General features: G+C 33.9%; 1 protein-coding gene across 4 annotated transcripts; it reads left to right on the plus strand.

Annotated features, from left to right (window-relative positions):
• Positions 1-2,929: 2,929 nt before the first annotated feature.
• On the plus strand, positions 2,930-9,511 carry LOC131661318 (probable protein phosphatase 2C member 13, mitochondrial). Of its 4 annotated transcripts, none has more exons than XM_058930818.1 (9): positions 2,930-3,247; positions 3,378-3,651; positions 5,076-5,203; positions 6,372-6,470; positions 6,854-7,012; positions 7,356-7,442; positions 7,788-7,879; positions 8,554-8,628; positions 9,025-9,511. In XM_058930818.1, the coding sequence occupies exons 2-9, from the start codon at positions 3,383-3,385 to the stop codon at positions 9,217-9,219; spliced, it is 1,104 nt and encodes a 367-aa protein (XP_058786801.1). In that variant the 5' UTR covers positions 2,930-3,247; positions 3,378-3,382; the 3' UTR covers positions 9,220-9,511. The 4 variants fall into 4 exon arrangements, with proteins under 4 accessions (XP_058786801.1, XP_058786802.1, XP_058786803.1 ...); XM_058930819.1 differs by having other exon boundaries at positions 3,383-3,651; XM_058930820.1 differs by having other exon boundaries at positions 2,930-3,219.
• Positions 9,512-12,841: the final 3,330 nt, after the last annotated feature.

A 12,841-nucleotide genomic window follows, 5' to 3' on the forward strand; every position in this document is an offset into this window, starting at 1 on the left:
AATCATGTCTAAGTAATAAAGAAATCGTCTCCACATGGATTGCTAATTCTAACAAGGTCGTAATTGTGTTTTTTGAAGTAAATATGATGATTTTTTTAGTTTGGTTTGTGAAAAGTAGTTACATAAATAAAGTTATTAAAAGGTACGATAATAAGAAAGCGATTAGATCTTATTCGAATCTCTTAATTTTCTCATATTAATGGTTGTGCATTATTTAATTCCTTGGTGTTCAACTCATTAATTTAGACTACAATTTTCTAATTTCTTAGACAAATTCAAAGTAAAACTAGGCGAACTACGCGCCTTAATTCTCTAGCCACAACTTATAATTACCTATCCCTAGTTAATTCTTAAGTTGAACAATTTCTTTATTTCCGATCAATAGACTTACATTCAATAATCCATACTAATCCAATTTCACTTTGCACGCTTGTTAACACACAAATAGCATTTAAAATAAAAACAATTGAATAGCAATTATAAAATCAGAACCATTTAAATAACATCAAACAATCATATGATCCAATAGAATATAATCAAGATCATCTTCTAAGACCTAATCCAGAGAAATCTAGCTACTCATAGTTAAATAATGAAATACTATGAATTTAGATGAAGCGTACATGAAAATTAAGGAAAAATTATCTCTTCAACGACTCCAAATTGCTCTAAATCCTTGTTTGAGAACTAAAGGGCGCAGCTTTCTATTGTCAAAACTGAAACCCTTGCAAAAGTAACTCACTTTTCCTTTTAAAACCGCAAAAACCGTGTACCATCACGACCACGATAGTGTTATCGCGACCACGATAATTCTAGTGGCTAGATCTTTTTTTAACTTTCTTTTGCAAAAAGTATTATTTCAATCTGAGTTATGAAACTCCATATATGATCAAATTACTAGACATACATCATGATCTAAATTATGCTGAAAAATACTCGTTTCTTCACAATTTCTTTACGATTTCTCGGTTTTGCTCTGTTTCTTCAACTTCGTCACTTTCTTCCTATCTCTTCTTCACTCTAGCTCATATTTTGCTCAAAAAATAACTCAATTACACCCATAATACTCATTAATATTACGTAATGACAGAGTGTCATCATCATTAAGTTTCCCGCTCCCCCCTTTACTATGTCCATCTGTCTTGTTTTTTTGTAGACTTTTACGAAGCGAACCTAACCAGGACAAGCATGCTTGTTTGTCATCCTAACTAAAACTACAATTAATACTTTATAAGGTCAATACCTATTTATCCCCCTGTCATATGGGGCATTTTTGAAAACCCCCGTAAAAAAAAAGTCACATGGATTCTTTGGTAGGCCAAGTCACCAAAAATGCTGATGTGTCAATGTTTTTTCATATTTTTTCATTAGTTTTTATTTCCACCTGTATTTAGTCATTTTTAGTTGGACAATTATACCATTAGGTTCGAAACAAAACAACTTTATAAAGGTCACCCGTGTTGGATGGAATCCCTAATTCATTTCTCCTTCTCACCTATTGTCTGTTACATGACCCTATACCAAAGAACAACTAGCTACAAGTAATCACAACTATCAGAAAATTCATCTTCTTCCTTAAGCCTTGAACCTTATTCTCTAATACCTCCATCTTTCTAGCAATTTCTTTGTCCATTTGCTTCAAAAACTCCAACACTTCTCCATCTGTATTTGCTTCTCTTTCACTAAAAAACTCATCATGCCAAAGAAATAACACACAATCATTTTCTTTACCCAAAAAATTACACTTCCAATACTTCTTACCAAATTTTACAACTGATTTTGAAATAAACAACTTCATGGGGAGATTATGACCACATTTAGGAGTTCTTCTGTCGTTTGAATCTATGCTGGACATGCTTGACCGTAAACAACTGAACATTTTCATTGATCTTGAGTGAAACCGATGAACAAAGAAGATGAAATACAGATGGTCACCGATAGAACACGAGAAAACGATAGAATAGGTAAAAAGGAGAAATAGATTAGGGATTCCACCCAATACAGGTGACCTTTATGAAGCTATTTTGTTTCTAACCCAAGGGTATAATTGTCCAAGTAAAAGTGACTAAATACAAGTGAAAATAAAAAATAATGAAAAAATCTGAAAAACATTGACACATTAGTATTTTTGGTAACATATCCTGTCAAATGTTTTAAGAGTGACTTTTTCAAAGTGTTAGGGGAATATGTGACTTTTTTTTTTACGCGGGGGGTCCGAAAAGGCCTCATATTGTCTTTTTGGTGGACTTTGTCGATTCCCTCCATCCCATTCTAATGACTCAGATTTTGTTTTACAAATATTACGTCTTTTGTGGTATTTCTAAAAAGAATAAAAGTAGAATAAATCTGTTTAGGTTTGAGGCTCTCTTAAACTTAAGGGTCATTCGTCTTAGCCTATAGAAAGAGATATGAAGTATCGCTTGTCACAATGTTAGACGATATCAGTATAATGCAGATACATGTTTCTTGGGATGATGGAACTTTAATAATTTTCCTTGATGAAAAAGAAAGTCTCCAACACAAAAAAATATCAAACATATAAAACAGAAAAAGATAAAGGGGGTCCATGATGATTTTGTAGCTTTTAAATTCAATGATTTTGTAGCTTTTAAATTCAAACAACTATTTTTTCTTACATGATTTTTTATCTATTATGTATTTGTACGTAGGATTTAATGGAAATATACGACAGTGTAAAGCAGTTTTACACTGTCAGTGAAATTCAAACAGTTAACTTTTATAAATATTTGACTTTTTCTTTAAATAACATTTAAAGTATTAATTTTTAAGGGTTGTGATGCACTGACTGTGTAAAAAAATTTAAACTGACAGTACACTACCTTTAAGCTCTTGTATGTAGATCCAATATTTTTTATTTGACAAAAATTACATTGAAAAAGAAAATTAAACTCTATATATATAGAAAAATAAAATAAGCCTCTTCTTGTCACAAGTGTCCTCCGGGAAGCCTGTGCTGGAACCCTCATCTATCTATCCCTTTTAGATTCAAACGGTTTTTAATTCTACACAGAACCAAAATTCAGTTAACGAGATGCTGAACACGCGGCTCTAACTTCACCTTCACACTTGTTCCTTTTTTCACCCCCTCTTTCAATCCCAATCAGATTTCACTTTTCATTATCAGATCATAATCCACGCTTATTATTTCTTAATCATTTAATTATCTCGCTTAATCTCGTTTTTCGAATGCATCGTTAGGTATTACTATTTGGTATTGAATGTGAATGTGAGTAGCGATTCATCGTTGATCTCGTTGATTTCATCGATTTCGCATTTTCTGATTCGGTTATTGCTGATTATTGTTGATTATTGTTGATTATGGTTGATGTCTGATGTAATTATGTATGTGATTCTAGGGTAGATGGTATGCGGCAGGTGTGTGAGTTCTATTTTTGTTCGAGCTGGAATTTTGAACAGGAGATTGCGATTCAGCTTTGTTGGGAAGGGTTTGTTGCCTAGAGTTGGTCAGGAAGTTGCTGTTGATTTTCCGAATCGTGTGTTTAAGAGGTATCTAGGGATGATGGTTGATACAGGTTCTATGTCGACTAGGGCTGGTCCTTCTATGGATACGGCGTCGCAGAAAGATGATGATTCCGCTCGGTCTGGTTTTGTTACTGGTGGATGGAAGAGGTTAATATGGTTTTCATTTTTCACCGTTTGATCTTTATTGCTATTTGCTTATGTGATTTTATATGCGGGAAATGTATGTTGCTCGCGCTATGATTGAGTACTTATTGGATTTTATACGCGGGAAATGTATATTGCTCGCGCTATGATTGAGTTGCTTATTGGATTTTATATGTGGGAAATGTATATTGCTCGTGCTATGATTGAGAACTTATTGCTGGATTTTATATACGGGAAATGTATATTGCTTGCGAGGAGGGAAATAGCTTGATCCTCTCCTTTTTTGTTGTTGCCTGGATTGCAGTAGCATGCTTTTAAATTACGTTTTTGTAACGAGCGTAACTCATTCTTAAAAAATTGGCTGATAAGGTTAGGGCTACAACTGTTTATAAATTCTTTTGAAGCCTTATTTCTTTCCGATGTGGAACTTGAGTTTTTCTCAATATTTTATATTCCCGTTTGTTCGTTGTAAGATTATAATCAAAGTATTGTCTGTTGAGTGGCGGTCGTGACTCGTGGTCTCTAACGTTGTGGGTGTTTGGCTTGTCGAAGCTTTTAAGATTTTTTAAATAAAATCAATTTTACTACGATTGGTTTTAGAGCTATCTGTTAGCTAAAAGAGGTTGTTATTTAGGAAGTTCGATTATTTTTACCAAATGGGGCTAGAAGTTAATTGATAATTCATGGATCAGTTTTATTTGTTCAGTTGCATCAAAAGCTCATCTGTGCCCCTACTTTTACTTCCCACATATACCAATTAACTTATAGAAAGATTCTACCATATTTTCTACTATGGAATCTATCCCTATTATTTCTCCAATGATTTTATTCTTGATTCTATCTCGTGTGACCACTCATCCAAAGTAATGAGTATTCATTCATATTACACTACCAAAATGGAAAAGTGGCTTGTCCATTTGAAGTGAGATTTGTAGATGCAGTTTTAATACGAGATAAAAACACACAATATAATTGGGTGGATGCAATCTTACAAAATGTATACCATGTGTAGTTAGTGGTAAGAGATCTTCAAGTCAGTGAAGCTAATGCACTGATTTATCTTTTGATTTTGGATTGTATCTTTGTTCGCACAAAATTAGACGGAAGAATAACTAGGAGCTATGACAGATTGTAATTTTTGTCAAAAAGTCATTAGCTACTATTAGTGGTTAAAGTATGAATACTGACCAGTAGCACATTAAATCGGAAAGGGGGTTTTATTCATGATACTTGTTTCTACTCTCTGGACATTCCTAAGCTGAATTTATCTTTATTCATCCAGACCAAATTCCATTAGATGTGAGGTTTTAGTAGGTCGTTTAGTGGAAGAATGGTTGAGGGGTTGGATTTGTGTTGTACTTTATGCTTTTTTCCTATCCTATATTATGATCAAGTTATGCTTATTTGGCTGAATTTTTAATTGGCAGTGAAGATGAAAGACTTGTCTGTGGGTATTCAAGCTTTAGAGGGAAGAGAGTGACCATGGAAGATTTCTATGATGTTAAGACATCAATCATTGACGGTCGTTCAGTGAGCTTATTTGGAATATTTGATGGTAAAAATTTCCAGCCTCATTACTTACTTGCTAGAATGACAAATCTTTCTAGCTCTCTAGGCAACTCAAAAAAGTTTCCGACATATTTTTAAATAATAATATTGACTATCCATGTTGTGTAGGCATTACATGTGAAAAAATAAGCTTTTTCATGATACACAAAATGACAAGCTGAGAGAATAATTCTAAAATTTCAGGGAAACATGAAACAATAAGCTTAAACCAACTCTGGTTTATTACTAGTTTCCCAATATTACAAATTGCAACTTAGTATTTTGTTTCTTACCCCAAGCAAAAAAAAGTATAACATCCAATTGTGTTCATAGCATTAAATACTGTATAAAAAATGGTTCTTGGGTTGTACATGTTTGTGGCTGTATATGTCATGTTTTGAGGTAAAATGAGTGAGCATGTTCTATGTTGCAAATCCTAAGCAGAAAAGCTTGCCTCAAACTCTAAAAGTTGTTTCCCTATGTTTATCTTCAATCGAAGAAAAATAAAAATAATGACAGAAATAAAATGAAAAAAAGTAAATATCTTGCACCACTTTGTATCTTTTGCTAACTAACCCTGTCTTCATGAAACCTTGTAGCAAATAGAGACATGAAGTTTCAAATTTGGAGTTTGTCCATGTGAACTTTCAACATGTGAAAACTAGCCCATACCATGCAAAATGCAAAGCATATTGACTCTATTCGAAAATATAGTTGCAAAAACCTGCTTCTTGAATCAAGTTCCACCGAACCCTCAACGCAGCCCTCTATTTATTTTCCATTTTTAGTTGATGGAAAGGACTAAAAATGCAAATACTTTAAGCAGTTTGATTTTCAGTGTTGTTGATGCCGGGATGTCTGTCCATGGCATAGAACAGAATTCCTGCCATTCCGGCCACTTTGCGGCACCACTGTAGTGGATTATGGCAGAAAAACCCGCAATATCGGCCGTTATTTACCATAAACCACCATAAATCGCCATTGCGGATTTTTGATGACACTGGATTTTTGACATTGAATGCTGATCTTACACAATTTTATCTGTACCATGAAATGGGTTATCTATATTTTAACTAAGTCAATAATTATATTTATCATGCATATCTCAATAGGGTGCGTGTTTATCTGTTTGTAGTTGTCCGTGAGTGTCTATATGAATTTTTGATATTCTACAGGTCATGGTGGTTCTCGTGCTGCTGAGTATTTGAAGGATCATCTATTTGAAAATCTCACGAAGCATCCAAAGTTTTTGACGGATACCAAATTGGCTATAAGTGTGTTTTCATGCTCTTGGTCTCCAATTTCATTTGTGGTTTCTTGTAATATTGAGAACATGTCAGTTTTTACCATTTATATTTTTGGTCTAGTAGTTTCACCTCTTAAAGGTGAATAAGTGGGATGTCGCGGGTTCGACCCTGTACCCATGCAGTCGGATGTCCCATTACAGCTATCAACCGAGCTGGCTTAACGGGACATGTCACTTTCTACCATTTGTTTATACATTCTTGTCAAATCTAACATCTTTAGCACCATTGAGTGCACATTTATTGTGTTGGTCCTATTTCACTGAAGGGGTCTAGGGTTGGTTCCTGCTCGGTGTGATTTTAATTTTTCACTATCTGTACGTGCATGTATTGTAACTTAAGTAACCCTGCAGGTGAAACATATCAGAAAACCGATGCTGAGTTTCTGGACTCTGTAAAAGATAATTTCCGGGATGACGGTTCTACTGCTTCAACAGCTGTTTTGGTCGATAACCATCTTTATGTTGCTAATGTTGGAGATTCTAGAACTGTAATATCAAAAGCTGGAAAAGGTAATATTTAGATTACCTACTAATTATTCACATTACATTTCTTGTCTAACTAAGTAATAATATTGGTAGTCTTTAAGTTCTCATATCATATATAGTCATAAAAATAAATTTATATACTGATACGTATTCAGGAGAAAACTTATAGTGTGAAATATGCTAATAGTGTAAAATATAAATATAAGAGGCCACATGGAAATTAAAGCATTTCTAACAAGACAAGGGTTTCCTTGCCTGCTTTTTGGATTAGTGTATGCTTAATTTTCTTATTTACTTTCATCTAAATACATTTTAATAACTATTAGCATGTACGGACTTCTTAAACTTGAGATTTCGTTTTTGACAGCAATTGCTCTCTCTGAGGATCATAAGCCTAATAGAAGTGACGAGCGGAAGAGAATTGAGAATGCTGGGGGTGTTGTCATGTGGGCAGGTAACACATGGCTTTTAAGTAGAAAACTCACTACTATAGATGACTGGCATGAAGTATTATCTTCTGTTTGATTAATATGTTTTTAACATGCGTGGAAGTTTTGAACCACAGAAGTAAACTACATTGTTATTTTGTAAATGTGTTTCTAGCTTGTGTCTGTTACTCTGTTACATGTTCTGTGTTTTGAGTAACAATGAGAGTGAATGTACATCATATTGACATTTGGTGTATGCCTCTGTATCCCTGCCTTAAAATTTTCTGGCCATCCAAGGGATATGATTTGATTAAGAAATGGAATGAGTAGCTCAGGAAAGAGACATTCACTTGTGTTTATATTCTGGTCAGGTACTTGGAGAGTTGGAGGGGTGCTGGCAATGTCTCGTGCATTTGGCAACCGTATGCTGAAGCCGTTTGTTGTAGCAGAACCTGAGATCCAGGTGATCCTTGATTACCTTGTGTACCTCAAAGATATATAATCTATTATTTTATTTGATGGTTCAAGCAAGTGATCATTTCCTCGCAATCCCAACAGTGAGGGTGGATAATTTCTCTAATAGAAACTATTATGGACTATTTAATTTGAGAAAATGTTTCTGTTTTTTTTTTTTTTTTTAATTTTGTTTCCTATTCTCAAAGACTAATAAAACAGTAAAGACTAAAATGTCACTTTGTTATTGCCTTTTTTTTTACAGATTTTTCATAGAAAACAGTGTTTTCACTGATTACAATGAGAAATGCTTAAAATCATTTATGGCATTAGTCTTTTTTAATTGCAGTGTTCTATTCTTTTAAGATCCATGTGTATTATGTCTATACCCTGTGAACTATGATGCTTTTGCAAAAAAAATTGTCATGTAAGCAAGATTTTCAATTTTCTGGAAGCCACTCCCCATATTACAGCATGCCAAGTGAGATTAAATATTTTATTCACAGCAACTGTAACAAGAAAACAATTAGATAATCAATTTTCCTTTGATGATGCAGGAGGCCTTAACTTCTTTTCCATGATGTTGATAACATCTGTATTATAAAAGAGATTGCATGTTGAAGTGAAGAATTATATTATTATTATTATGTTCACATTCTGCCTTTTTTCCTCATTTATTTTCAGGAGCAGAAAATAGATGAAGAAACCGAGGTGCTTGTTCTTGCAAGTGATGGACTCTGGGATGTAGTACAGAATGATGTAAGATTGGTCTTCTTTCTTAGCCCTGTACTCTTTGTTGCTTACAGATATGGCTATATATTCCCCTCTAAATCATGCAGGAGTTGATTGGCATCGGTAACGAATACAATTGGTAAAATAAACAAGAAAAATAATAAGCACGGAGATGTATATTTTGGCAGGGGGAAACTCCATGTTTTCCCACTTTCAGAACCTAATCTTATCATTATATTGCCCATATATTATTCAACAAAGATAATAACTTCGATTTATTGTGTTGCCAAACTGGCATGATTATATACCAAATAAAATGTTTTTGTCCTTCTCTGCTAAAGTGAGGGTTTCTTTTTTAATTGCTATGCCGGGCTTATTTTTCTCATTGGTACTTGAGTAGTTATTTACATTTACTTTTAACAGGACGCTGTTTCTATTGCCCGGGCGGAAGAGGCAGCCGAGGCAGCTGCTCGGAAGTTAACAGAAGCCGCATTTAATCGCGGTAGTGCAGATAACATTACTTGCATTGTGGTACGATTCAATCATGAAAAAAGACACCCAGCTAATCCTGATAAAGCTGATCCAGCTAATCCTGAAAAAAGCAGTCAGCATGCATGATGAGTAGACAAGGAAAAACACTCAACATGTGTGTGGTTTATTGAGGGAAGGGAACACACTGAAGTCTGCACATGCTTTATGGCTGACTTGTGCATGTCAAACAACTGATGATTTGTTTATTCATCCGTTTTGTAATGTAAGTTACTCTTGGATCGTGGTCATTGATGGATTTATGCTCTTTTTAAAACTTATTATGGTGTTTGCTATAAATAAGTTTGCTGCTTGTAGAGGCTCCAGTTTGGTATTTTTTGTTTTTATCTATAATAAATGCAACTTGCATCTTTTTGTGTTAGGAGTTTCATACTGATGGGGTCACAATCATATTTTCTTCTTCTTTACGCAATTGATTTCAGCAATACTTAACTAATAACGTAACTAATTGTACATGTACGAGAAGAGAAAGGAAAACAGAAAATATATAGGAAATAAAATTCAATAAAAGTATTTATTAATGATTGATCGTTAGGTATTGAAAATGGAAATCTCTTTTTGCTATCAAAATGAAGCATTGTCTATCCCCTAGTTAGAAGTCTTGTAAATGAATTGTATCATTAAAGGTTTACTTCTTGTAAAATGAATGATGTATTTCAGTGAAATAGGTGACGAGTAAAATGAAAACACATATCAGAATTATCTTCAACCAAGGCCAGCAAAATACACAAAAATCAGCCGTAACGCTTGCTAGAAATGGCGCAATCAAGTAAAAAAATGACGAAGGTCAATTTTTTTCTCAGAGCTTGAGTATTCAATGACAATGCATGCAGAAGTCGAAAGGTTGTGCGAATAAAATTGATCAAGTTGCGTTTTCTTTCGGGCCTAGGCCCTCATCTGTATCAAAAAAAAAAAATTGATCAAAAAGCATTTGAAAAACTCTTATGGTAAAAAATGGTTTATTTTTAAATAATACCATTTTAAAAAAAAATCTCAAAATACTCCATTTGACAAAATCCCTATTACTCTATTTTTTTGGGCACTCTCCAATTTATTGGCGAGGGTTTTTCACTTTATCTTTTTAATAAGTCATTAAATTTTTAAAAATATCATTAAATAATTAATCAATAATTGTGGTCAACTTAGCCAACTTGTGATTGTGATTTTATTGATAGAATAGTTAGAAATTTTTGTAAAAATGTAATTTAAATTCGGGTGTGCATTTCATTGGCTAAAACAAAATCACTACGACCAAGAAGCTATGTTGTTTTGGGATTCAAAAAACAAGACATGTTGGGTAAGCTGGTTTGGAGTCTCCATAGAAATTGTGATTTCTTATAAGTGCAAGTTTTGAAACATAAGAACATTAGTGAAAAAAAGTTCCTTAGTATGAAAAAGAAATTTAGATCACTTACTTAGAATGTAATTATGAAAGCTCTTCATACTCTTAAAGATTGTTTTGAATTTATATTGGAGGATGAGAAATTCTCTTTCTGATTTTCCAATTGGCCCGGGGTAAGAAATTAGCGGAGCAGGTTTCCTATGTGGATATCAACGATTTGGAAATGCAGGTGAGTGATATATACAAGGTGCAAATTGGAACTTCAATTTATTATATACAAATGTTCCTTCGGGTGTTTGTGACCGCCGAAAGCGCTCCCTATTTATTTGAATTCTATGGTGCCTGGTCAGTTAATTTGGAAAGAGAATTTGTATGATATATGTTCTTGCAAAAAAACTGTTTGGATAATCTCCCTGATGTTAGTCAGGTGAGATTACAAATGTTGGAAATTTGTTTCTAGTGTGCTACTTTATCAATGTCTTTATGTCAGATGATTTTTAGAAGCCTCAACATTTGCTTTGGTGTTCCTTATATAATCTTTGTTTTAACCATCTGATTCCTTCAACAATGAGCCATAATGAGCTCCCTCTACGTTTCTCATGATTAAATGCTCAAGGTAGCGTCCGTCGTCTCAATAATTACCACTAATCACGAGTTAGAATGGATCAAACACCAACTTCGTAACCTCCATGCGACACCTTGGACTGCCTCTTCACTGTTATGATGGGTTACCAACATGGCAAACAAGTTTCTATCATGGTGTGACTCTAGTGATCTATTCGGATCCTTCATGACCCTGATTACTAACCCGATAAATCAGCTTCTATCATGGTTTTTCTAATCGTATGAATTCTTGTATATTTAAACCATCATCTCATCTGAACTAAAAGAGATATTTCGACTAAGCTAAAAATACGAGATGTACATAAGCCCCCTAAGCACAAGACCTGTAAGGGTGACTAGTTTGGATCAAAAATCTTGGCATTTGTTACGTCCATGCAAACCCTGTCCCAACTCGATCTTGATCCGACTAGATCCTGACCACCGGTCTTTACTGGATGATATGTTGGAGCGTTAAATTGGTACTGATTTTAAATATTTCATGGGATTTTTTATCTCTCTTCGTAATGATGCCTTATTATGAAAAAACTAAGCTCATTATGATTCTAAATTACATAGCCTTCTTATCCGTTTCATAATCATAACACTTAGTGGATAAATACCAAACGTCTCTTTTCCAAACTCTACATTCTTTAAAATTTGAATATTTGGAAACTCTCTCCCAGAGTGGTCCTTTAAACCTTTACACCACCAACATCTACGAAACAACTTCATGTATTCTCGTTTTTACCTTACTTTTCTTTTGTTTAATTTACATAATGGTGGTAATATGTGCGATGATCGGGGAAACATACTAATTCCTCAAAATTCCCTAGAGAGAAAAGAACTTTTAGATATGTGCATGAAAGAGTGTAAAGATCATTTGGAGAAAGTTGAATTTGACCACATTATTAAGGATGTTTATGGTAATATTTTTGCATCTATTAGTGAAATTGATTCTAAATCTTCTTCAATATCTAAATTGCTTGGGATGATTATAACTAGATCAACAGACTTGAATTTATTTATGATATAATAGACAATAACTCTTGGAAGTGGGTGTGGTATATTCCTGCTCTTGAGAAGGTGAAATTCTTCCTTTGAAAAAATTTACATAAGTCACTTCCTACGAGGTCAATGTTGTGTCATCGTGATATGCTCTAAACGATTCTCTGTCCTATATGCAATCAGGAAGATGAGATGACTTTACACTACCTGAGAGTGTGGATTTTCTACTCGCTTTTGGAAATCTATTAACTTCTTGGACCCAATATTCTTCCAAGGGGATAATTTATATGATTGGACTAGACATGACATTGATGAAATCTCTATCTTTTTGCCTTCTTGTTGGTGGTTGTAGCGCTAAGAGTAAATTGTATTTTGCTAATGAAGTGATATCTTTTTGTATTTTGAAATTCATTACAGTGAATTATGCTAATATGTTAGCTAAATATTTTCTCAAGCATAATTTGTCTCATACAACGAGAACGATCTCGTGGAATGCACACAAAGGTAGTAATATGATTTTGAGAGTTGATGGCAGTAGCCTCGTTAATCTCGGTGTCTCAAGTTTTGGTGGATTGATTCGAAATGATGATGGTGTTTGGTTTCATAATTTATCGGGTAATGTAGATTATTTCAACATCCTTCATGTTGAGCTGATGACGCTATATCATGGTTTGCTTATGACCTGAGAACTTGACATCAAAGACTTGATGTGTTATTCTAACTTCAACTCTACTATCAAGT

Source organism: Vicia villosa, linkage group LG3 (assembly GCF_029867415.1).
Source record: "Vicia villosa cultivar HV-30 ecotype Madison, WI linkage group LG3, Vvil1.0, whole genome shotgun sequence".
NCBI lineage: Eukaryota > Viridiplantae > Streptophyta > Magnoliopsida > Fabales > Fabaceae > Vicia > Vicia villosa.

What these genes read in the sequence shown, in the direction of transcription:
- LOC131661318 (XM_058930818.1), top strand. Translation starts at nt 3,383, where the DNA reads ATGGTATGCGGCAGGTGTGTGAGTTCTATTTTTGTTCGAGCTGGAATT. An exon ending in AATATCAAAAGCTGGAAAAG is followed by an intron (nt 7,013 to 7,355) that starts GTAATATTTAGA and finishes CGTTTTTGACAG; the next exon opens with CAATTGCTCTCTCTGAGGAT. An exon ending in TAGCAGAACCTGAGATCCAG is followed by an intron (nt 7,880 to 8,553) that starts GTGATCCTTGAT and finishes ATTTATTTTCAG; the next exon opens with GAGCAGAAAATAGATGAAGA.